At 42.4% G+C, this 24,637-nt stretch overlaps 1 protein-coding gene across 1 annotated transcript; it reads right to left on the bottom strand.

Annotated features, from left to right (window-relative positions):
- Positions 1-21,089: 21,089 nt before the first annotated feature.
- Positions 21,090-24,637, bottom strand: LOC124661425 (probable L-ascorbate peroxidase 4, peroxisomal). Its single transcript, XM_047199313.1, has 9 exons — positions 24,506-24,637; positions 23,519-23,643; positions 22,983-23,032; positions 22,781-22,846; positions 22,654-22,702; positions 22,070-22,152; positions 21,910-21,989; positions 21,710-21,812; positions 21,090-21,571 (listed from the first exon to the last, which is right to left on the bottom strand). Exons 1-9 carry the CDS (start codon positions 24,616-24,618, stop codon positions 21,365-21,367), a joined length of 876 nt encoding a protein of 291 aa, XP_047055269.1. The 5' UTR covers positions 24,619-24,637; the 3' UTR covers positions 21,090-21,364.

Genomic DNA, 24,637 nt, shown 5'->3' with positions numbered 1-24,637 from the left:
ATAAAATCATGTGCTAGAGCTTTTCAAGTTTTGAAATCATATAGAGAGCATAAAAGTAAAATTTTGAGAGGTGTTTGTTGTTGTCAACGAATGGTAATGGGTACTCTAACTACCTTATCAACCAGACTTTCAAGAGCGGCTCCCATGAAGGACGCTATCTCTACCAGCAAGGTAGATCATCCCTCTTCTCTTTTGTTTACACATGTACTTTAGTTTTATTTATTAGATGACACTCCCCCCAACCTTTGCTTTCACAAGCCATGGCTAACCGAATCCTCGGGTGCCCTCCAACATTCACATACCATGGAGGAGTGTCTATTTGCAAATTTAAGTTGCTTACTGATAGATCAGAGCAAAACATGTGAAGAGAATTATTAATGCAAGTTAATTAATTGGGGCTGGGAACCCCATTGCCAGCTTTTTTTGCAAAATTATTGGATAAGCGGATGAAGCCACTAGTCCATTGTGAAAATGCGTCGAAGTAAATGACAAGATCGAAAGATAAAACACCACATACTTCCTCATGAGCTATAAAACATTGACACAAATAAGAGATAATAGGTTTTGAATTGTTTAAAGGTAGCACATGAAGTATTTACTTGGAATGGCAGGAAATACCACATAGTAGGTAGATATGGTGGACACAAATGACATAGGTTTTGGCCGAAGGTTTTGGATGCACGAGAAACATTCCCTCTCAGTGCAAGGCTTAGGCTAGCAAGGTTGTTTGAAGCAAACACAAGTATGAACCGGTACAGCAAAACTTACATAAGAACATATTGCAAGCATTATAAGACTCTACACTGTCTTCCTTGTTTTTCAAACACTTTACCAGAAAATATCTAGACTTAGAGAGACCAATCATGCAAACCAAATTTTAACAAGCTCTATGGTAGTTCTCCACTAATAGATTTAAACTACATGATGCAAGAGCTTAAACATGATCAATGAGAGCTCAAAAAAATTGCCAAGTATCAAATTATTCAAGACCATATGAAGCATTTTCTGATTCCAACCAAATAACAACAAGTGAAGCGATCAACTTTCGCCCTTGAACATTAAAAGCAAAAATGAAGAACACTAGTATTCATATGAAAAATCGGAGCGTGTCTCTCTCCCACACAAGGATGAACTTATTCAGCGAATGAAAATAACAAAATGAAAATAAAAGCACACGGACGCTCCAAGTAAAGAACATAAGATGTGACGGAATAAAAATATAGTTTCACTAGAAGTGACCTGATAAGTTATCGATGAAGAAGGGGATGCCTTGGGCATCCCCAAGCTTAGATGCTTGAGTCTTCTTAAAATATGCAGGGATGAATCACCGGGGCATCCCCAAGCTTAGACCTTTCACTCTTCTTGATCATAGTATATCACCCTCTTCTATTGACCCTTGAAAACTTCCTCCACACCAAACTTCAAGCAAACTCATTAGAGGGTTAGTGCATAATAAAAATTCACATGTTCAGAGGTGACACAATCATTCTTAACACTTCTGGACATTGCACAAAGCTTCTCAAAGTTAATGGAACAAAGAAACCCATTAAACAAAGCAAAAGCGGCAATGCGAAATAAAAGGCAGAATCTGTCAAAAACTGAACAGTCCGTGAAGACGAATTTGGCAGGGGCACTTAACTTGCTCAAATGGAAAAACTCAAAACTAATGAAAGTTGCGTACATATCTGAGGATCACACACGTAAATTTGTAGATTTTTCTGAGTTACCTACAGAGACTTCTGCGCGAATTCATGACAGACAGCAAATCTGTTTCTGCGCAGTAATCCAAATTTAGCATCAACTTTAACATAGAGACTTTACTTGGCACCAAAAACATGATAAGGAGAGGTTGCTACAGTAGTAAACAACTTCCAAGACTCAATATAAAATAAAAGTGCTGTAGTAAAATAAACACATGGGTTATCTCCCAAGAAGTTCTTTCTTTATAGCCATTAAGATGGGCTCAGCAATTTTAATGATGCTCTCAAGAAATAAGAGTTGAAGCAAAAGAGAGCATCAAGAAGCAAATTCAAAGCACATTTAAGCCTAACCCACTTTCTATGAAAAGGAATCTTGTACACAAATAAATTCATGAAGAACAAAGTGGCAAGCATAGAAAAGCAACATAAGCGCAATTTCAAGATTCTCAACATAAAGAGGGGAAACTTAATATTATTAAGATGCATATAACCATATTTCCCTCTCTCATAATAACTTTCAGTAGCATCATGAACAAACTCAACAATATAAGTATCACATGAAACATTCTTGTCATGAGCCATACGCATAAAATTATTACTCTCCACATAAGCATAATCAATTTTATTAGTTGTAGTGGGAGCAAATTCAACAAAGTAGCTATCATTATTATTCTCATCAAGTGTAGGAGGCATAGTATAATCATAATAAAATTGACTCTCCATAGTAGGCGGCACCAAAAGACCACTATCATTGTAATCATCATAAATAGGAGGCAAAGTATCATCAAAGAAAATTTTCTCCTCAATGCTTGGGGGACTAAAAATATCATGCTCATCGAAACCAGCTTCCCCAAGCTTAGAATTTTCCATATCATTAACAACAATGGTGTTCAAAGCGTTCATACTAATATCATTGCTACTAGCATGCAAATAAGATTCTATAGGTTTTTTAATTTTCGCAGACAAACAATCCATGTCTTAACTCGGGAAATAGAATAAGAAGCTCATTGTTACTTTCCATTATGCCTAACTAGTGTAAACAAGAAACCAAAAGATGCAATTGCGGGATCTAAAGGAAATAGCTTCGAGTACTTACAACGGCGCCGGAAAATAGCTTAGTAGCCGAGATCCGGAGTGTGAGTACCTTTTACCTTTCCTCCCCGGCAACGGCGCCGAGAAAATAGCTTGATGTCTACGGGTGCTTCTATTCTTGTAGACAGTGTTGGGCCTCCAAGAGCAGAGGTTTGTAGAACATCAGCAAGTTTTCCCTTAAGTGGATCACCCAAGGTTTATCGAACTCAGGGAGGAAGAGGTCAAAGATATCCCTCTCAAGCAACCCTGCAAACACAAAGCAAGAAGTCTCTTGTGTCCCCAACACACCTAATACACTTGTCGGATGTATAGGTGCACTAGTTTGGCGAAGAGATAGTGAAATACAACTAGTATGGATGTATATGAGTGGTAATAGTAATCTGAATAAAATATGGCAGCGAGTAAACATGCAACAGAACAGTAAATAAGCGGTGTTTGCAGTATTGGAAACAAGGCCTACGGATCATACTTTCACTAGTGGACACTCTCAACATTGATCGCATAATAAATAACTCTTTCTCATATGTTCTACATACACTCTTTTATGTTGGATGACAAACACCATTCGTTGTGTAGGGCTACAAGAGCTCCCTCAAGCCGGAGTTAACAAGCGCCACAACATTCGATGTTCATATTTAAATAACCTTAGAGCATAATAGATCTTTGCAAAATAAACCGAGTACTAACATAGCATACACACTGTCACCTTTACACTATGAAGGGGGAATAAATCACATCAATACTATCATAGCGATAATCAACTCCATAACCTACAAGAGATTATGATCATAATCTACGACAAAAACTACATGATGCACACACTTGTCACCATTACACCATGCAGGAGGAATAGACTACTTTAATAACATCACATGAGTAGCACATAACTAGTAGCGATACAAAGCACATTGCAATCATAAAGGGATATAAATAAGCACTTCACTATGCCATTCATAACGGTGAATAAGTATTACATGAAATATAGCCTAAGAGACCCACACGGTGCACACTACTGTCACCTTTACACACGTGGGACAAGGAGTCTCCGGAGATCACATAAGTAAAACCCACTTGACTAGCATAATGACATCTAGATTACAAGCATCATCATATGAATCTCAATCATGTAAGGCAGCTCATGAGATTATTGTATTGAAGTACATAGGAGAGAGATTAACCACATAGCTACCGGTACAGCCCTTAGCCTCGATGGAGAACTACTCCCTCCTCATGGGAGACAGCAGCGATGATGAAGATGGCGGTGGTGTCGATGGAGGAGCCTTCCGGGGGCACTTCCCCGTCCCGGCGGCGTGCCGGAACAGAGACTCCTGTCCCCCGGATGCTTGGCTTCGCGATGGCGGCGGCTCTGGAACTTTTCTCGTACCGTGGCTTATTCGTCTCGGGGTTTTAGGTCAGGGAGCTTATATAGGCGAAAGGGGAGCCTCGGAGGGGCCCTGGTGGGGCCAGACAACAGGCCGGCGCGGCCCCCCTCTGGTCGCGCCGCCACCATGTGTGGTGGGCCTGTGGCCCCACGCTGTGCTATGCAAGTCCGATATAACACCAATGAAACACCGTTCCACTTGTATTATATCGCTCGAGTGGTACAACGAAACATATGCGGGTCCAAGGTATGTCTATAGAATTACACACGGACTCTATTACATAAGATCATCACAGACCTCCTACTTTACAATGAGGTAAAAGCGCAAATAAACTCCAGAAGAACGACTCGTAGTCTAATCCTATCACGAACTCTATTTGTAGAGTATTTAACTAGCTATAGAGGCTATGAATAGATTCTAACTAAACAGGAGCTAGGTTTAGGAAGCTAGTTCCTTTCTATTGCTAATCTAGGTTTTCTCCTTTTTGGATAAGGTATCGAACTCTTCTGACAGGGTCCTGTCTCTTGAAGTAGTTGTTGACTCCTCAGCCTTCGAGTTGTACCGTAGATCCTCCTTCGATGCCTCCATATCTAAGCAGGGGATTTAAGAGTGGGATGAGTACGAGCGTACTCAACAAGTTCATTATAGGAAAGAGGTGTTTAATGCACTAGCTACGGCCATGGGCCAGAAAGTCATAGGCAATGCAGGTTTTTGTAATCATTTCTTCAAAAGGTTGCTTTTATTCTGAAGAGCTATGTCCGTCAGACTTCACCGGTTGACTAGAACTTCATGGAGTTCCTTTCCGGCAGCGTTCGCAGTTCCAAAACCCGGAACAGGGAGTGGTCGGTCACGATTCGTTACACTCGCGAGAGGTGTGTTGCTTTACCCATAAGAGATCTTAACCTTGGTGCCAACCGAGAATGACCCGTCCACACTTCCTTTGGTGTGAGGCCCGGTATAAGGTCCTAGTCAATCATGTTCCTCCGCTACCTCGAACACCCACCCTTTGTTGCATACCCCGACCCTGGGTCCTCGTCGGTCCCATTATTCCCACTCACGGGTGGACCCCGACCACGACGACAGTTCGGGACTCGTTAACCAAACTCCTTCGCCGGTAGCTGCAACCCATCATAGACCGCAATACCGTGGGGAACTTAAGGCTTCCCCAGCCTACCACTTGTTCTTCGAGCGACAAGTGTCTACGGACTATGCCATGGGGACTTAAGGCTTCCCCAGCCAACCGCTTGCCCTGACAGATACAAGTGTCTACGGTAAAGCGCATCCGTTGATGAACGAGAGGTGGAAACACTTTTGACTACTCCGTCCCATTCCGGATCTTATGGTTAACACGGGTATTACGGCACAAGAATCACTGGACGACATTTGTTGTTTAATCCTAGATGGATATAAACCCTTGCAATGGAACCTCCACCATATCAACACAATCCATGGTTCCATTGCCCACCACATAGTCATATTCATAGTTATGAAAATAGTGGTTTTGCTTTTTATGCAATAGTGATAATTATAGTACTTTGCAAGTAATTTGGTAAAAATAATCAAATGACATGAGCAAGCGATGAACTTGCCTTTCTTGTCTGCAAGATTATGCAGACAAGGTCTTCGATATGCAATAACTCCAAATTCTGAAATAGCATCATCGTCCGGTAAGGACGATGTTTAAAAGATTGGCAAGTATGCAATAATGCATAAGTATGAGATGCAATCGCTCTAATCGTGACCTAACCCCGATGATTTAGGATCAGTGAGTTGTAATGATTGGTTCAGGGTGTGTTGCACTTTTAGAGTGATTCACAAACAAGGTTCTTATTAAGGTTTGATTACTTGGTATCATGTACAAATTATATAATGAAGCGTAGTAATCAATTGAGCACACAAGGAATGATAATTGGCATGATGTTAATATGTAAAGAACAGTTGTCAGTTTTAGTACTATATGGCATGATTAATGATTACTTCTTATATAATTCAAAAGAATAACTTTTGAAGAACATGTTCTTTAATAAATAATAAGTAGGACAATTGGGTTTGTGGGTTTCTATGGTTTACTATGGTTCCAATTGGTTTCTGGAGTAAGTATTTGATGGATCACAACAAAGTTGGATTCACCAATAGCTAGAACTTGTAGAGTTGAGTTAAGCCTAAGCATCTTAAGCAATTAATTACAATTAGGTGCTATCAAGGTTGGTTTTTTCTTACTAGTGATAGATGGCTAGGGTTTATAGGTTCTATTAGGTAGGGTTGATGAATACTCTCTATTTACTTCAAAAGAATAACTTTTGAAGAACATACTTCTTAAGTAATAAGAAGTATTTCAGTTAAGGTTGAGGTTGTCTAGAGTTTCCTGTTGGATCTACTAAGTAAGGAATGGTGGTTTCCTAAATAGGATGATTAATATTTATCTAACACTAATAGGGTTTAGTGTGTATGGAATAGGTTGCACAATATTGGCATGGTTGCTAGCTATCAGGATTCATCACAATGGTGTGATGCTAAGCATGGATAGGTAAGGTTGATGTCTCTGAGGACTGGAAATAGGGTTTACATTTGGTTAACCCTATTTGATCATCTAGGTCAGATGAAGATGAACATATGGGATACCCATCTCTTATTAGTGGTAGGTCTTCTACATTTTATGTGTACATGACCAGTATCTAGGTTCTATATGGTTCTATGATTTAAAAGAAATTAGGATGATCACATGGTATAACCTAGGGTTTAGGTTTAGGACAAATTAGGGTTCATATGGATTAATGGAGCTAGAGTTCCTAATTGAATTAGGGTTTTAGGTTTCACATGGAATTATGGAACTACTATTTTATGTATAATGGAACTAGGATTTCCTATTCTACCATATAGTTCTTAATTTAATAACTTCATTATAAAGTGGGAGTTATTAATAAATTTTAAATAAACATAATATTGAATTTGGCATTTTATTATTTTTAAGGAATTAATAATTAAGGTAATTATTATTTAGGGTTTAAATCCTTCTAATAAGGATTTAATAAGATAACAAATAAAGAAAATTAATTTTAATGTTTTCTTTATTTATTTAATGGTTTTTATTTAATTTGGAAAGTTTTCCTAATTATTGAATTTTAATTGAATTTAGAATTATTAATAAAGGCTTAAATTAATAGGGTTAAATAATTAAATTTTTATTTAAAATAATTTTTTCATATTATATTTTTAATGAATAGAGTTTATTTTTATGAACATTTTAATATCTCATTTGAATTTTTCTCAGTTAAGATGAATTTTATAAATATTAATAAAGTTTCAGTAATTATTGAATTGGAATTAAAACAAAGGAAAAACTAAATCTACCCGGCTTGCTACCCGCAGAGGCACTGACCCGTGGGCCAGAGCCACGTCGGCTGCCACGCGGACGTTGACCGAGGTCAAAATCCACGACGTGGCAGAGAAGCTCTCTGCCGGCGGTAGGCCGGTGACGGCGCCGCCGTTCCTGGGCTCGGGCGGACGGGATCTACACATCATTCGACTCAGCACAACGTGGTGCTCCTAACGGTACCAGCGCCGCCCGCTAATGACCACCGGAGCATGGCCGGCGATGAGGTGCTGCGGCGGCGGAAAGTGAACGACGACGAGGCGGCACTACGGGGCATGATCGAGCAAGGCGGGCACACCAGGAGATCGAGGAGCTCACCAGGAGCATGATGCGCGTGACGGCGTGGTCGGAGATGGCGTGGTTCGCTGGATTGGGCCACCACCGGCGTCGGAGAAGACGGCCAGGCATGGGCGCTGACGGGAGCTTCGGCTCGATTCCTTGCGCACGGTGACCATGTCGAGGACGGCGGCTCCGATGGTGGTCACGGCGAGGCTAGGGGTGGCCCCAGTCGGCAGCGATGGTCGGAGACCGTATGGCTAGGGTTTCAGTTTGGGCGGAAATTGAACAGAGGGAGAAGAAAACCGAGGCCAGAGCTCGTCCCGGGGTTTTTATAGGCGTCGGAGCGGGCCTCGTCACGTCGTCGAGGAAGGAGGACTCGCCAGCACGAGGGAGAAGACGAGCACGTCGTCGTGCTGGCCTCCAGCACACGGAGAGGATGAGGATGACCCTCTCCCGATCTTTTGACGAAGGGATATGGGCTGTGGTTGCTGGGCTGGCTTGTGGGCTGCGGTTTGGGCCGTGCTGCTGGGCTCCCCAGTTGGGCTGCTGCGGCCAGGTGAGCCTGGTAAGTCCTTTTCCATTTTCTCTTTTATTTTCTGTTTTATAATTCTATTTTGAATTCAGATTTGAATTCATATTTTAACTCTTTTCTATTTTGCAGGTATTTCAATATGTTAATTCAATGAGGATGTAGTTATTACACCACTTTCTTATTTGTAGAAAGTATTTTATATTTGATTAAATTTAATACATGTAGGATTACTAAAAATAGCTAATGGGCATGAGCTTATATTCTTATTTAAACTTCCTTTTTCTTATGGATCAAATCCTTTGTAATGATTAGAGTTAATACTTTGAACTCAAAGTATCTCATAGATTGTTATTAGTGCTTGGTTTCTATTTGAGGAATTTGTCACTGGCACATGGTTTTTATGTGGGCACTTGCTTGTTAAGGTTTTGTAGGTTTTATTATAACTATATTTCAAAGGTAGCACTAGGATTATATTTTAATAACACCTTGAAATATCTAGAGTAGGTATTACTCCCATCATGGTTTGGTCTTGATTACAAGGTTAAATGGTTAATCACCACCATGGTTTAATTATAGGGTTTAGCACTAGGTATCTCTTATGATCAATGACTGAAGCATAAGATTTAACTAGTGAGCAATTCAGGGTTCTAATTATATTCATCTAATGGCACATGGTTTGAATCTCAATTATGGACTAGGTTTATGGTTGTGATCACCCAGGTGATGCACAAACTAGAGTTGAGATATAGGCATAGGTTCTAGATATGAATGGATACCATAATGGATTGGCTAGGGTTTAGTATCTCTCATTATGGATAGGTTATTTATCTCAAAATATTATTAAGGTCCTCACAAGTATTGGCTAGGCAAGGTCTTAATATCCTTCATGTGTTTCACTACTTAAGATGTGGAGAATAATCTAGGGTTTCTCACTTAGTAGTCTCCCTATGATTTCATGTGATTGATGATATATGTTTATTATTCTAGGTTTAACTTATGGCTTATTCTCCTATTTCTCCAAAGCATGATCATGGCATTATCATGATCAACTTATTCTTAATGGCTCCTCTCTTTAAGTTCTTAGGGTTTATGATAATTACCCAATGGTGATGATCATGCATGGTATGGCTTCACAAAGTATTACTAGATGTATTTGGCTAGGTTATACTAATTATCTTTCTCACTCTACAAGGACTTAGATTATCATCTAGGATTCTACTCAAGGAATGATGATGTGATTATCTGAATATGTGGTTTGCCTAAGGATTCTACCTTGCTATCTTATGTATCTTGTTCTTCAGGAAATCTGATAAACCTGCTTCTTGTGGTATGCCTCCACCTCCTAGCTGCTTCATCTTGGTCCTATCTAAATTATGGAGTGGCCCAACTCTTTGGTTTGCTTGTATCATGGTACAAGATGATGGAATGAATGAGGTAGAGGGTTCCTTTTATAGGCTTGGGTATGCTCTAGTGTGATGACACATAGGTGGGTGACTCTTGTTTTGATAGGATGAGTAAGGTGTTTGGTTGTCATGTTCTCATCCATAGCAATCCTTTAAGCATGAGGTGGCATAGCTTAGGATTCAAGCTATGTAGATATTTTCATCCTATGTGGCATGGATATTATCCTCTCATTTTATTTGTTTTTGGATAGCCAAGTGGCTTTTGTTACTAAATATCTTGTGAAGGATTTTATACTTGTGGGTGAGTCACTATATCATATGTGATTGTATTTATATTCTAATTGGGATCAAAATGTCAAAGGCATGGATTATACCTCAATTTTGTATGGTGATGTTTGATTTCATCAAGGCATGATCATATGAGTTTCAAAATACTCATAGTTAATTTTATTCAAATAGTTTGAACTATAATTCGTAATGTAAATGAATTTAGTTTTGTGATATTCCATATATTTAATAAGTTATGATTAAATAACAATGTGTGGCTTTTATGCACTTAGGTCCTTGTGTTTTACCATATTTAGTAATTAGTTTAAGAGTGAATTAAATTATACTTCCAAGGTAGTTTCTCAACTTTTAAGTATTAATAATTTAGGGTTTGTTTCTTATCTCTTTGATGTGTATAAACCTCTCCCATATCTAGGGTTTAATGATAAGCTTGTGTTGGTGTTTAATTCAAAAGTTTAGTTCAAGAAATACCATGAGGTTCATGGTAGGAATATTTATTTGTTAAAGATATGGAAAAGATAAGTGAAGAATGGTGTCTCCATTTTATTGTTACTTGATTTGCAATTGAATAGGTGTTCATATGTTATGACAAGGATTACCATATTATAATCTTTTATAAGATCAAGCAATTTATTATTGGGTAAAGTGTTGTTGTGTTAATTATTAGTTCCATTTGATCTAACCCCCTTAGATCAAATCATCTCTACCCAAAACAAGGTTTTAATAAAGTCACATTGAGGTTTATAGCGCTTGACTTGATGAGCTACTTCAATTCCACCAAGATCAAGTGAAACTTCGATTCATCGTGATTGTTTTACTTTAAAGCGCGAAAATTCCCCGGATTTTCTATGCATGAATGCAATGCACACATCTATTTCCTCTATTTTTGTAATCCCAAATACTGGGATATTACACCGCCACCGTTTCACCATATCGAGAGGAGCTCCTACAACATGTTCAGCCGCTCCAAAGTATCTACAGAACACGTCGAATTTAGCGTTTGGGGACGCTTATCATGTTTGGAGGACGTCGCACCTCAACCGTGTCCCCCAAACAGAAATTAACATTTTTAAAATGAAATAAAAAATAATCAAATTCATTCAAGTTTACTATATATATTACATAGATTTAAACGAAATTCGATGAAACTTAAACCTAAACTCTAATCTAGTAGTACTTGCGGCGGCCAGAGGGATCATAGTACCGGTGGAAGTTGTACATGCCGTCGTCGATGACATCCTGCTTGTCGCGCTCGTCGACGGGCTCGTCCTTCACCGCGTCGCTAGGCCCAGCTTCGCCATCGTTGCTGAGGTCGACGAGTGGCATCCCAGCGTCGCGGATGCACATGGGGATCGCCGCGTCGAGGTCCACCCTCCAGGCGTCCTTTCAACGACGCCATGTACGCCGCGTACAATCTTGGGCAGTCCTCGGGGTCGTCGCAGCTGGCGATGAGGCGCTGCCCCCGCTCGTACTCCGCCATCTGCGCAGCCTTCGCAGTTTCCTCGTCGTCCTGCTCCTCCTTCACCTCCGGCTTCGGAACGAGGAAGGCGCCGGGGCGCCTCTGCTACTGTCGCGCTGGTTCGCGGATGTTGATATATGCTACTATCGCCGCACCTTCGAATCGTGGGCGGCGTCGTGTACTTGGTATCCTCCTTCACCTCGCGCTTCGGCACGCTGTACGGCGTGGCGCGGTGCGAGGAAGGTGTCTATCGCACCGGGCCCGAAGAAGAAGAGTTCGAGGAGGACTAGTACGTCCTCCTCGGTTGCCAGCGCGCTGCGAATGGAGGAGATGGCGGCGGAGAAGCTGGCATCTCCAACCTTGCGACACCGCTTGTGGATGCCATCGACGACGGCCGAGAGGGTGCGCCCGGGAACACCCTAGAAAAGGACGCGCCCCTCCTTGTTCCATGTGTTCCTCCGGCCGACGAGGCCGTCAGTGTTGTTCATGTCGGCATTGTACTGTGCCTGGAAGAAGTCCGCCCACCTGTCGTCGTTGCCGGTGGGGACCCAGGTGTGATCGGCACGCTCCTCGACGTTGAGGCGAGCGCGTTGGGTTCTGATCGCGTCCCTCCAGCGATCGGTTCCTGGCGTTGGCGGCGGGACGCCGATCCCGTTAACGGCCATCCTCCAGTCGTCGCTGCTTGGCAGGCGCATGTCCGGCGCGACAGGGTACTGCGCCCGGTACAGCGCCCACGCCTCCGCCACCGTGAGGCTGCCGTGCCCGAAGCCGTTCGCCACGAGGATGTTCTTGCGGGAGGACAACATTGGCGCTGATGCGAGAGGAAGGAAGGAGGTGCAACGATATTGGAATGGGGAACATGGCGAGAGGAAGGAAGGGACGCTCTTTATTGTACATCGACGGTAGGCGAGGAGGCAGCGGGGCGTTGGCCGCAATAAACGCCAACGCGGATGGCCACGCGGCCATGCATGACGAGACGCTTCACTGCGTCGCCTGGGAAAGCTAGGCGCCATTAACATCGCTTGACCAGAGGTAGGCGACGGGTTTTAGACTTCCGTGTAAATGACGCGTCGGGGCCGCCACTCCCTGCCTCGCTTCTCACTGTGTCCGGCGTGCCCAGAGCGTTCCCTATGGACAGGGACGGGCTCGGAGCGCCGGATACCATATTGAGTTGTGCCGCATGAAAAAAGGCATTTGAGGCGCGCGTCTGAGAACGAAAAAATGTCCGATAGACGTTTTGGGGACGTGGCTGGAGGTGCTCTTATTACCGTGCATTCATTTTTGGCTCATCTCATTCCTTGCTTTTCTTTGAAAAAAACACAAAAGCAGATGCTTTACAAATACAAACATGGACTCATCTATATATGTATGCTCTACCTTTATAAGCACCATTGAGAGACTTGGTCTGAGAATTGATGGAACTGGTTTTGGGATAAATGAAGTCATCGTAGACGTGTTATCAACGCAAGCGTCGGCTCCCACTAAAAAAAAATCCTTCATTATAAACAGGTAAGCGTTAAACCTGATCTTTGGTTCTTAATTGGTTTTTTTTTTAGAACTCGGCACTTTATTGATCAAATAACATCAAGACAAAGTTTGTCGCGGATACAATCCGGGACAGAAACTCTAAAGAAACTAGTACCAAACGACTCTGCTCGACGAGCTACAGTATGTGCTGAATTATTACACAAACGACTAACATGACGAAAAGTCACAGATGACAAGGAGTGGGCGAGAAATTTGATATCCTCGATCACTACACCAACCAGCGATCTGTCCCTCTCCGGGGCCTTGATCCGCTGGATAACCGCGAGGCAGTCGGATGCCAAGACGATCCTGTGCCATCCTTCATCACGAGCAAGGGAGACTGCACATCTGATGGCGTGTGCTTCAGCTATTTCAGGCGTCATGGTTTCATCAAGTAACTGGCTATGAGCAGCCAGAAATTCACCTTTGTGGTTTCTAACCACGACGCCGACCCCCCTCCGAGACGAAGCCAAGAACATTGATGCATCTACGTTAATAACAATCGTACCTTCCGGTGGCGGAGACCAAGATGGAGTTGGGGCAGTGGCCTCACGACTATGGTTGGTACGGTGTTTGATGAGATGCAGCTGGATCATATCAATATAGGCAAGTATCTGCTCAGCCAAACTGTGAGGATGCTTGATAGGTTCATCATGTCGCACTCCGTTCCTGGCATTCCAGATATGCCAAACCGTCACAGCTAGGATAATCACAGCATGATCGTTCGCGCGATCCAAGAAGTCAAAAACCCAGGCTTTGATGGTGGTGAAGAGGCTCCGCTGCAGCTTCAGGTGAGTTCTTGCTTTGACCCTTGACCACACCTCCTGAGCATAGTGGCAGAAGAGCAGGGTGTGCTCCACAGTTTCCTCCCTTCCACAGAAGAAGCACGCACCAGCGGCAGGCACACGCCGTCGCAAAAGCTGATGGCCGCTAGGGAGACAGTCATGCGCAAAGCGCCAGACAGTGATCTTCATCTTGCCCGGTGCCTTTGACTTCCAAAGTTTCTTCCAAAGCGAGGATTCAGCAGTCATGTCAGACGGCAGACCACCTCCTGACTGACTCCTCTTTCGGATAAAGCGTTGCGTCCTTGCCAACATATAGGCCGATTGGACTGTGTATATTCCGAGCCGAGCATAAGGCCATGACAGGAAATCGTCTCCTCCATGGCGACTCATAGGAACTGCCAAGATCCTCGCAGCCATCGTGTCATCGAAGAAATCCCTCACCACTTCCTCATTCCACGTGCAAGCATCTTCATCCAACAACAGATCCACTGTCGCGTTTGTCGGCAACGGGTTTAAGGTAGTAACCCGATCAGGGGAGACATCCGGGATCCAGTTGTCATGCAAAATCTTTGTGTTCTTCCCATTACCAATGCCCCATCGAACTCCGGCCTGCACCAATTCTTTCCCAAACAGAATACTGCGCCAAGTATAGGAAGAAGAGCGTGGCTTAGTGGCATTCCAGAAATCGGTATCTGGGAAGTAGCGCCCCTTAAGAACACGGGCACATAGAGAGTCAGGTTCAGTTAGAAGGCGCCATGCCTGCCGTCCTAACATTGCCTAATTGAACAGCACCATATCACGGAACCCCATCCCTCCAAGAGCTTTAGGCGCGGATAACCAGTCCCATGATTTCATGTGCATCTTCTTATGTCCATCCTCTGTTCCCCACCAGAAATTTGCAATCGCTTGTCTGATCGACGTGCAAGTCCCCACAGGCACTTGAAAGCAACTCATAGTATAGGTGGATATCGCTTGGATGACTGCTTTGATCAGTGTTTCCTTGCCTGAGCAAGACAAGGGCCTATCTGAATATGTATTCATACGCTTCCATGATCTATCAGATAGGAACCTGAATGTGCCAATAGGACATCTGCCTACATCCGTTGGCAAACCAAGGTAGGATTCCTGGAGAGCTTCATTGCGGACTCCCAGCAGATCCATTACTCCATTTTTAATCGCAGCTTCACAGTGGTTGCCAAAGAAGATTGTGGACTTGTCCAAGTTGATTTTCTGCCCGGAACCATCACAGTATCGAGTAAGAGTGGACTGCAGGGCTTGTACACTCTGCTGATCACTCCGGGCAAAGAATATGCTATCGTCCGCAATGAGGAGGTGGGAGATCGCAGGACCCTGACGACCATTACGGATGCCCTGCAACCGTCCCTCCAATTCCTGTTGCCGAAGGAGACAGGATAAACCCTCTGTGCATAATAGGAACAGGTAGGGACTGATGGGATCCCCTTGCCTTATACCCCTGCTGGGTATCAACGAGTTTGTGAGATCGCCATTTACTTTAACAGCATAGCGAACAGTAGTAACACACCTCATAACCAACTGAATCCAAGCAGGGGTGAAACCAAGCTTCTCAAGACAGTCGTGTAGGTAGCTCCACTCCACCCTATCATACGCTTTCATCATATCAATTTTCAGCGCAAAGAACGGCTTCTTCGCCTGTTGCTTCCTGATAGTATGGAGACATTCATAAGCAATCAACGCATTGTCCGTGATCAGTCTGCCAGGTACAAAAGCACTTTGGTGTTCAGAGATAATAATTGGGAGAATCAACTTCAGACGATTAGCCAATACTTTAGATGCAATTTTGTACAGCACGTTGCATAGGCTAATGGGGCGAAAATTCTTCAAATTGTCAGGGTTAGATACCTTTGGGATGACCTCCCCTTCCAAAAAACCTCTCACGGCATTGCACACTTCTTGCTCCAATAAGTTCCAGTGTGTTTGATAGAAAAGGGCCGGAAAACCATCCGGACCGGGAGCCTTAGTAGGACCCATCTGAAACAAAGCTGTTTTGATCTCTTCATTGGTATACGGTTTGCATAAACTAGCATTCATATCAGCAGTAACCTTACCATTCATAGAATCAATGATCGACTCCGTGGAATCACGTGGTTCAGATGAAAAGTGATTGCCATAGAAATTCTCCACCTGGACCTTGATCTCCGCGGTATCAGTACAGCGAGAGCCATCCTCCCGAACCAGCGTTTTGATTTTATTCGTGCGCCTCCTGGCCGAAGCCCTCGCATGAAAAAACGAAGTGTTGCGGTCACCCTCCTTGAGCCAGTCAACTCGGGATCGCTGCTTTGCCATCACCTCCTCTCTCTCAAAAAGCTCGCAGAGCTCGCGCTCCACAGCAATTGCCTCGTCCGAATTCACATTCCAGGGCGCCAAGCGCAAATATTTCAAGCGTCTCTCCCGTTTTCGAATTTTTCGGCCCACTGAACCGAAAGTGTCCTTGCTCCACTGACCCAGCGAGGTCGCCACCCGGTGGAGTGTGGCCCAGGTGGACCGAAGTGAAGAGGGCCCCTGAGATCCATCCTTCCAGGCATGCTCCAGCACCTGCATGTAATCAGGCGAACGCAACCATGCCGCTTCGAATTTGAAGCCCATCTGCACCGGCACAGGTTCAGGGTCGTCGCTGAAGCTTTGTAAGTTGATGCATACTGCATAATGGTCAGAGGTGGTGGTTATGACATTCTCCACCATGCAATCATCAAAAATCTGCGTGAATGAACCATTAGCTACTGCCCGATCTAGCCGGACCCTTACATTACGATCATTGTTCTGCTTGTTCGTCCACGTAAACATGGGACCTGAGAACCCCATGTCAGAAAGGGCACAATCATCCAAACACTCCTGGAATAATCGGATTTGCGTTTCTGAGCGATCGTTGGAGCCATAATGCTCATCTTGACTAAGGACCTCGTTGAAGTCGCCACAGCAGATCCAAGGACCAGACCACTGTGTATTCATTTGCCGCATCAGATCAAAGAACTCATGCCGCTTCTCCCTGCGAGGTTCACCATAGACAAACGTTGCACGCCATTGAACTCCTGTTTCCGCCGATACGACCACATCGATGAAATTAGAATTGCTACCCTTCAGCTCAACAGACAACGGCTGCTTCCAAAACAAAACAAGGCCACCACTTTGGCCCTCACTGCTCACAGCAAGACTTCCAGTGTAACAAAGGACCACATAAATTTTTGGGCCCTCCTATCCTTCATCTTCGTCTCCGAGAGAAAAAGGATCATGGGTCGGTATTTCTTGACAAGCCACCGGAGCTCGCCCACTGTCGAGTCCGACCCAAGACCTCGACAGTTCCAAACGAGGAGACTCATTGCGTGTCGCGGGGCTGATCCACAGCCGCCGCGAGATCCGCCGATCGATCAGGTACAACACCACTGTCACTTTTTTGTTTCTTGTTTGAATCCCCACTACGCTCTTCCGTCTCCACCTCAGCCGAAGCCAGCAGGCCAACATCATCCTTCTGCTGGACCACATTCGCTGTCGAATTCATGATCGCGAGGGCAGTTGACGTTTTAGCCACATAGACTTGCTTAATGGGTTGGGGTGCCACTGCCAGGTTGGTTCTGCTTTCCTTGCCTATTAAAGTTAGATCTGGTTTTTCTAAAACAAAAGAAATACTCCCTCCGTTTCAATCTATAGTGCCTATAGATTTTCTGCACGGTAATTAGCGCAACTCATTTTTTAACACAAAACGCCCTAAAGAGCCGAACCACGATCACATAAATACTCCCGATCTACCGATTCCTCGATCCCGCTGTGGAGTCCTTTGCGGAGTATGAGAGAAATAAGGAAAGTGAAAACAGAAACGGAGGAGATACTGCAAATAAACACAGATATACTCTTATATTACGAAACAAATGTAGAAAATCTATAGGCACTATAGATTGAAACGGAGGGAGTATATTAGTATCATGAAGATGTCAATTATACATAATCTCTACATCAACAAAATACCATAAAATATCAAGATGCACAAAACGAAAATAAAAGGTCCCACTGTGATTAACTCCCCATAGCAATAGCTCACAAACCACCGTCAACGGCAACACACGGAATATAATATGGCTCTCCAAAAGCAATGTCTTTAAGAATGAAAATAGTGCATAAATCATACTTTCACCATCTCGGTTTAACAAGCACGCAGTTTAAAAAATTGCTTTGGCTATTATTTTGGTTAATAAAATATATGTCATAAAAATTATATCATTGGAAAGCTTTTTTCATACGAATCTAATGATATAGATTTTATAGATATAAAATTTATATTTTGTTAACTAAATTAATGGTTAAATTTTGTCCTAAACTGCGTGCGCGCCTGTTAAATCGAGACGGAGGGAGTAGCTCGATCTAAGATCTTAAGTTTTCACCCCAAAAAAAACTCTAAGCTCTCAATACAATACCTTCAACAAAGCTATTACCATACACAACCAACAAAAATCAGACCTTAAAATTTCACATTAAAAGTCAAGACTCATGACATTTATAGCTTACAATTAAAAAAAGTTATGAAAAAATATCCATGTAGCATGTAGATGCGTTAATTTTGGTAAACAGTAGGGTCCTTTGCTGGTATGCATTTACTATATAACTTAGTTGTTTCTTTTATGTTATTGCAATTTACTATAGCCCATCATAAATTACTTAATTTGTTGTTTTCCCTTAGCTCACAGGTGGACCATATTTTCGTGCCAAGCACATAATCATGCGTCTTCATCTTTTACGTGATTGGCTTTTCTTGACTTTTTATATTTATAAATACGATTTTCATCCACTCATGGTCATTTGATCATAAAATTCATGTCCAATAGCAAACTTCTACTCCAAGTGCCATAAAATGTCTGACCGAAACTTCTGTCCCTCCGAACGGAAATATGAACAAATTCTGGCATGTGTGGCACTCTCTCACTCGCAGAGCGATGTTGAGATTTCGCTTTCTCACTCGGCGACAAAGTAGGTCTCGTGCTTCCAAAGGACAAGAGGTGTAGTATTGGCTTTTGGAAAGCGAGAGATGATATCTCGTCTTTCACAAAGCTCGGATTGGCGAATGAAAGGTAGGGTATAAAACCGAGAATAACTATAGGCTTAGTTTGAGAGGAGAACATGGTATATGGCACCGAGATTGAATTACGTTTAATTTCCTTCAACGAGCGTTGAGATTGGCCTTTTCTTCATAGATTCTCATGTGGCTACATTGTGCAAGTTGGACAAAGGAGAGGAAGGAAGGGATGGATAAATACGAGATGATGATAATCAATCAAATTTCAAACACAAAACGCCTGGTCGGCATAACCTTTTCTTACTGGAGAGGTCACTCTAGAGCCATAAAAAAAGTATACATGGTGGAAAAGAATAATATCTCCAACATTCAATGTCATTAAGTCTTATTCTTATAGATGTGCAATTATGTCTTTTGGTAAAAGAAGCCTACATTACTACATAGATATCAAACATGCCCAAAGTACAGAAATCAGATATGCCCCCAAATACTTGAAGACACAATTATAGGACCACCAATTAAACATGTTTTCGCAATATATGTATGACAACGAGATAACTACATTCTCTGTTTCATTTCAATCGAATATGAAAGAACATTACTTCTTTGAATCGGTGTGTGTGACCTTGATCAATATTGCCTAATCTTTTTCGCTTTGCTGAAAAAGTTCTGCACTACTGATTAATATGATGCATTGATATATGATCAAGTTTCAGATTTGAAACAAACATCATCGATTGCTGAAAGTTAAACTAAAATGGCACCCACACCAAACGGCTATATCAAAATGAAGAATAGTATTGTCGCACAAAAAAATATGAAATTTGGATACTGTGTGCAGGCCAACCACTAATGTAAGTGACAAAGATTTGGTACACATGGGCACCAATGATCCCTCTTTTAAAAAGTAATTTAAAATTATATTTCTAAATTTCAGAAAAATCTGAAAAATAAATCATGATGTAGCACTTATTGTATCCCACAAGCGTGTAAACTTTCAACTGAAAATAATGTGTACTTTGGGATACACAAGAATAATAAATATGTGGATCTAAATATAGCAATTCAAATCTCCAAAAAAAAATAGACTTTGTCCTTTTTGCCTAGCTCAGAAAATAAACATTTGTAATTAAAAATTTGTACGTTAGTGGGATACATCATCAGCTCCTTTTAGAATTTTATTACTTAATTTTTTAAACAAATAAATATAATTTTTAATATGATACCCAGGATCCAAAATGACTTTTCGCCTGATAGCACAGAAATAGGCAAACATTATATTGATTTGGATCTACCATGCTTTGCATTGTTGCAGGCTACACCATTTCATTGTACTATCTAATTATGAGGAACTAACAAACCCATCATCGAATCTGAAAGTATGGGACTGAATAAAATCTTTGACACCTCTACCAAAAATGAACCTAGATGCAAATGTTCGCGTATTTTGTTTGCTCACCCTCGCTCTCACGCCGACCAAGACTTGTTTTCTAGCCCATTTTCTAGAGCATGCATTGTTGCTCACTCTCGCTATGACACGTCGCATGGAAACGGAACGGTGCAGGCGCAGATCTGCCCTACCTCACGATGCCTGCGATCGCGTGCCTGCAGGCAGTTCCAAACTTGCTGCAGCCTGCACAGGCCACGAAACTGCATACATGCAGGTGAGTGGGTTACCCTTACCATGTCTTTAGTTTGGTCCCCGGCCTCACTTCAGGCCACCCAACTTCAGCTGTCAGAAAAGGGAACGTTTGAAGTTTAAATTCCAATAGCTGACCTTGAATCAGACCAAATATTCTCATATGGCTTAAAGAGTTTCTTCACAGCGATATTCCGAAGTTGATGAACTAGTATCTATGTCGTGCACGCAATTGCAAAACCGAGGCTAGTTCATATTCAAGGTGCATTAGTACTTAATTGTATGAATATTATATACTACTGTATAAAAACGTTTGATCACGTTTGCTTATCTCTAACTTCTTAAAATATAGAAGGGGAAACAGAGATGGGAACATTAGCTTTGCAGATCAGCAGGTGTACGTTGCCCATGTAACTACTTCTTGACTTGAACTAGTACTACTCAGAGTTGATTATATACTATGATTATCATCTACGCATTCCATTCTGGTAGTATAATATGATTGGTTCTCAACAAGTAAACAAAAACTAGTGGCTGCAAAGGCGGCTGCTTACACCAAAGAAATTTCCAAACAGGTTATTCCACCTTGTCACTGTCAAATTCCCCAGATTGATAATATGATGGTAATAGGTGGAGTAGCATTTTCAGGACACAAGCAACTGCTTTGGTATTACATGAGATAAGTACGTGCCGAAAGAGCTTTCAATAAACTATATATTGCCATTGACATTTCATTGAGTATCACGTAAACATGAAAGGAATGTCCTTAAGAATCCTTGACATACTGGGAGATGATGGTGCGGGTAGTTCTTTGCTATAGTTCTGTTATTTGACCTTGATACTTGCTTGAAGAACTTGGCAACCTTACTTGCTCCTCTTGGAAGCCTCATACAGGTAGCCTGCGATAACTACAGCTGCAGCAACTGCTACACCGACTGCACTCTGTGCGAGTACAACAGCAGTTGGAAGATCTGATTTTGTAGAAGCTGGGCCACCACTCCGTGGAGTGAAGCCAAGTTCAGAAAGTTTCTTGTGTGATTCAGCGTAGTCCTTGAAGAAGATATCCTCATCCTGCAATACAAAAGAAGAAGGCATTGTTTGGATCTGAAACTTGTACATTGAAATTAAAAAAGTGCTATGGAGTAGAATAGTATGGTAGTATCAGGTATCAACTCCAGGAAATTTAAGAATATCAATAATCATATGCACCTTGGCATAAAGGTCCACATAGCGTCTGAATTCAGGATCATCCAGCAATGCCTTATCAGTAGGGAGCTTCAGAAGCCCCTCAGATTCTCCCTTCAGTAGCTCACTACAGCGAGGTTAGAAAATAATTAAATTCCACAGATTCTACTTCTCAACTCTAGTCTTCAAAACAAGTAGATGTTGTTGTTCTGTATTCAACTTACAGAAAGTATGAGTTGTCAAACTTCAGAGGATCACGGGTCCATGCACCGTCAAACCCAGACCTTTCAGGGTGCGCCTTTCCCTAAGAGAAAAAACTTCTGTATTAAATACTGTGTTTCTGATGAACGGGTGAGCTTCTACTTCACATAATAGAACAAGTACCAGACTGTGGCCACCAGATAGAGCTACAATATCTTTATCTGTCAAGCCCATTCGATAAAAGATGTCCCTTAGATGTGGTGCCCCTATTTACAAAGGAAAACAAACTCAGTACCAGAGATATGCACAAGCTGCAGAAAGTAAGCGGCAAAGAACATAAGCACTCCAATGAAACTATAACAGCAGGATTACTGACACTGCTGTTTAAAAGTCTGATCATTTGGGGAAAAAAGACACCTCTGATAAAATAGACTACTGGTGATGCTAAATATAGCATGTAAAATAGACTACTGATGATGCAGGAAGATACGATTAGTGGAGCGTCGAATTTAGAAGAAAATGTGGGCACGAACAGACAAAAAGTACAACCAGAAGAATCTACTTTGCATGAAATACAGGCATGTATTATATCCAGAGTGTGAACGTGAGCAGACCAGTGCAGATAATACTCCATGGGAGCATGGGACTACATTTGGCATGCACGTAACTTTCTAGATCACGTTCTTGCTTGAGAATTTAAGGAATCAGGAAGCGTGTTTATCTAAAATTATGAATATTGACCAGTAGAAAAAAAATGCAGCAGTGACCTCTCTTAGCATCAGGAAGACGCCCTTCACGGGGGCAAACCGAGGAATCCTGATACATATAAAAAGCAGTCAATATGTGAGCATGAGGAACAATAATTCATTTACAAGGAAATGACATTTCACATACACGTCTTCCAGGAACAAACTCAACGGTTGGACCCCCAGTGACTTCAACTGCAACTACTCCAGCAAGCTGCAACCAAAATCTACTTAGCAAGTAACTATATAATTTACAGTTTTACGACACCAGTAGGAAGCAACAGCCAAATTGAGCAGAAGAACAGTCCCTCAGTTTAGTACAAAAGCCACTCAAGCAAATGGCCAAATACCTGATAAAGGTCTGCATATGTAACCTTTGGACACTTTGCTTTAATAGGATCTGTAGCAACAAAGGACATCTGGATAAGCTACAACAGTAATTTCATTTATTCCAGTAGTGAAGAAAGGATCAACATACCAAGAAACCAGCAAAACTGAAATGAGCAAGTCAGGTGATTTTCAGAGTAGAAACAAAGTTGCAACTCCATCAAACATAGTTACTCAGCACATAATGGTAGTCTCTCAGAGTTCTCTCAGTTGTAAATATAGTGATGTAAATAAAAAAAAGCATATGTAAGGATGCAATAGTTTACAAGAGATCATACTGGGGCACAGATAATTTCCATTGCTTATAATCTAGATTTTTTGACTTTCCATAAAATCAGTATAGCCTTGTGTTCGAGCTATTGAACAACAACAAAAGGAAATAGAATTTCAAGTTGTCAGAATCTAACAAGAATGCAGAGTATAATTTCTACTAAGCTTAAGGAATTCAGTATAATTTTGCACAGCCATCTACCAACTTGGGTAATTGGGGTATATATACCAAGTAGATCAATGGCAATTTTTAAGCCAGCATTTGAACCATGAGTAAACTCCTCCTCGTATCTAATTGAGCCATTTGCACCACCAGTTCTTGTGTTGACGTCGTATGTGCCAGCATCATGCCATCTGCGATATAAAGGGAAAAGTTAAGCGTTCTACATGCAGGACAGCAAGGATTATAGGAGACACGAGTCATAACCAAACACACACACGCACAAAAATGGAAGTGGGAGACAGCTTTATCAATGTTTTACTAATTACAACCTAAAAATACATGCATTTCTGCAGTATATTTAACAACAAATTCAGTGCATAAACTTAAATGTTAAGATAATGTTCTGCTGAATCAAAGTTTCTACGCCTTTCATTCCACAGTGTGCACGAGAACTGATCCTATTAATGCATACATAGTGTTCCTGGCTGCTATACAAGCATCCATCTCACATAAACACCACAATGTAAAGGGAAGGTTCCACAAGTGGAAGTCTTATAACAGGCAAATCCATCTCAGCTTCCCCTGCTACTGTACATGAGACACATGATACATCTCCACGCCACAAACGAGATAAAGCAACTCTACATAACACCATAGTCTACCTTTGAATTAAGCATCACCACTTTCAAGTTAGATCCGCACTCGTGGACATGCAACTAAAATTAGGAGGCGTTCGGAGCTCAACGCACACACACACATAAGGTGTTTGCGGAATTGCCTCGCCCAAAACCGAACCACGACCACGAGGCAGTAGTGACAGCTACGCCCAGTTTCCGCAGCCCGCGGCAGCAACCAGCAAAGCATGAGGTCCAAATCTGACATGAGCCTAAGCTCACAACGCCAGTGTGTGATCCCGCGACTTGAGTAAACCGGTAGCCAGGGCACTCGCGCCGCGCGAACCAGTGACTAGACGAGCAGGAAGCACAGGAAAAAAGGGAAGGTGCAGGAGACAGAGGCACATCGGAGGGGGGGACAGGAAACGGTGGTACGTACGCGAGGCGGAGCATGATGGGGGCGCAGCCCTTGGAGGCGATGAGGGCGCGGAGGGCGCGGCGCGCCCTGTCGATCTGGCGCAGGTACTCGGCGTCCACCACCGGGGCCGCCATCGCCGACGAGGGATGAACC

The sequence above is a fragment of the Lolium rigidum genome, chromosome 1 (genome assembly GCF_022539505.1).
Source record: "Lolium rigidum isolate FL_2022 chromosome 1, APGP_CSIRO_Lrig_0.1, whole genome shotgun sequence".
NCBI classification, from domain to species: Eukaryota; Viridiplantae; Streptophyta; class Magnoliopsida; order Poales; family Poaceae; genus Lolium; species Lolium rigidum.
This window is presented reverse-complemented; position numbering and strand designations above follow the sequence as displayed.

What these genes read in the sequence shown, in the direction of transcription:
- LOC124661425 (XM_047199313.1), bottom strand. Translation starts at nt 24,618, where the DNA reads ATGGCGGCCCCGGTGGTGGACGCCGAGTACCTGCGCCAGATCGACAGG. An exon ending in CCCATCATGCTCCGCCTCGC is followed by an intron (nt 23,644 to 24,505) that starts GTACGTACCACC and finishes TTTATATCGCAG; the next exon opens with ATGGCATGATGCTGGCACAT. An exon ending in TATCTGGTGGCCACAGTCTG is followed by an intron (nt 21,990 to 22,069) that starts GTACTTGTTCTA and finishes TTTTTCTCTTAG; the next exon opens with GGAAAGGCGCACCCTGAAAG.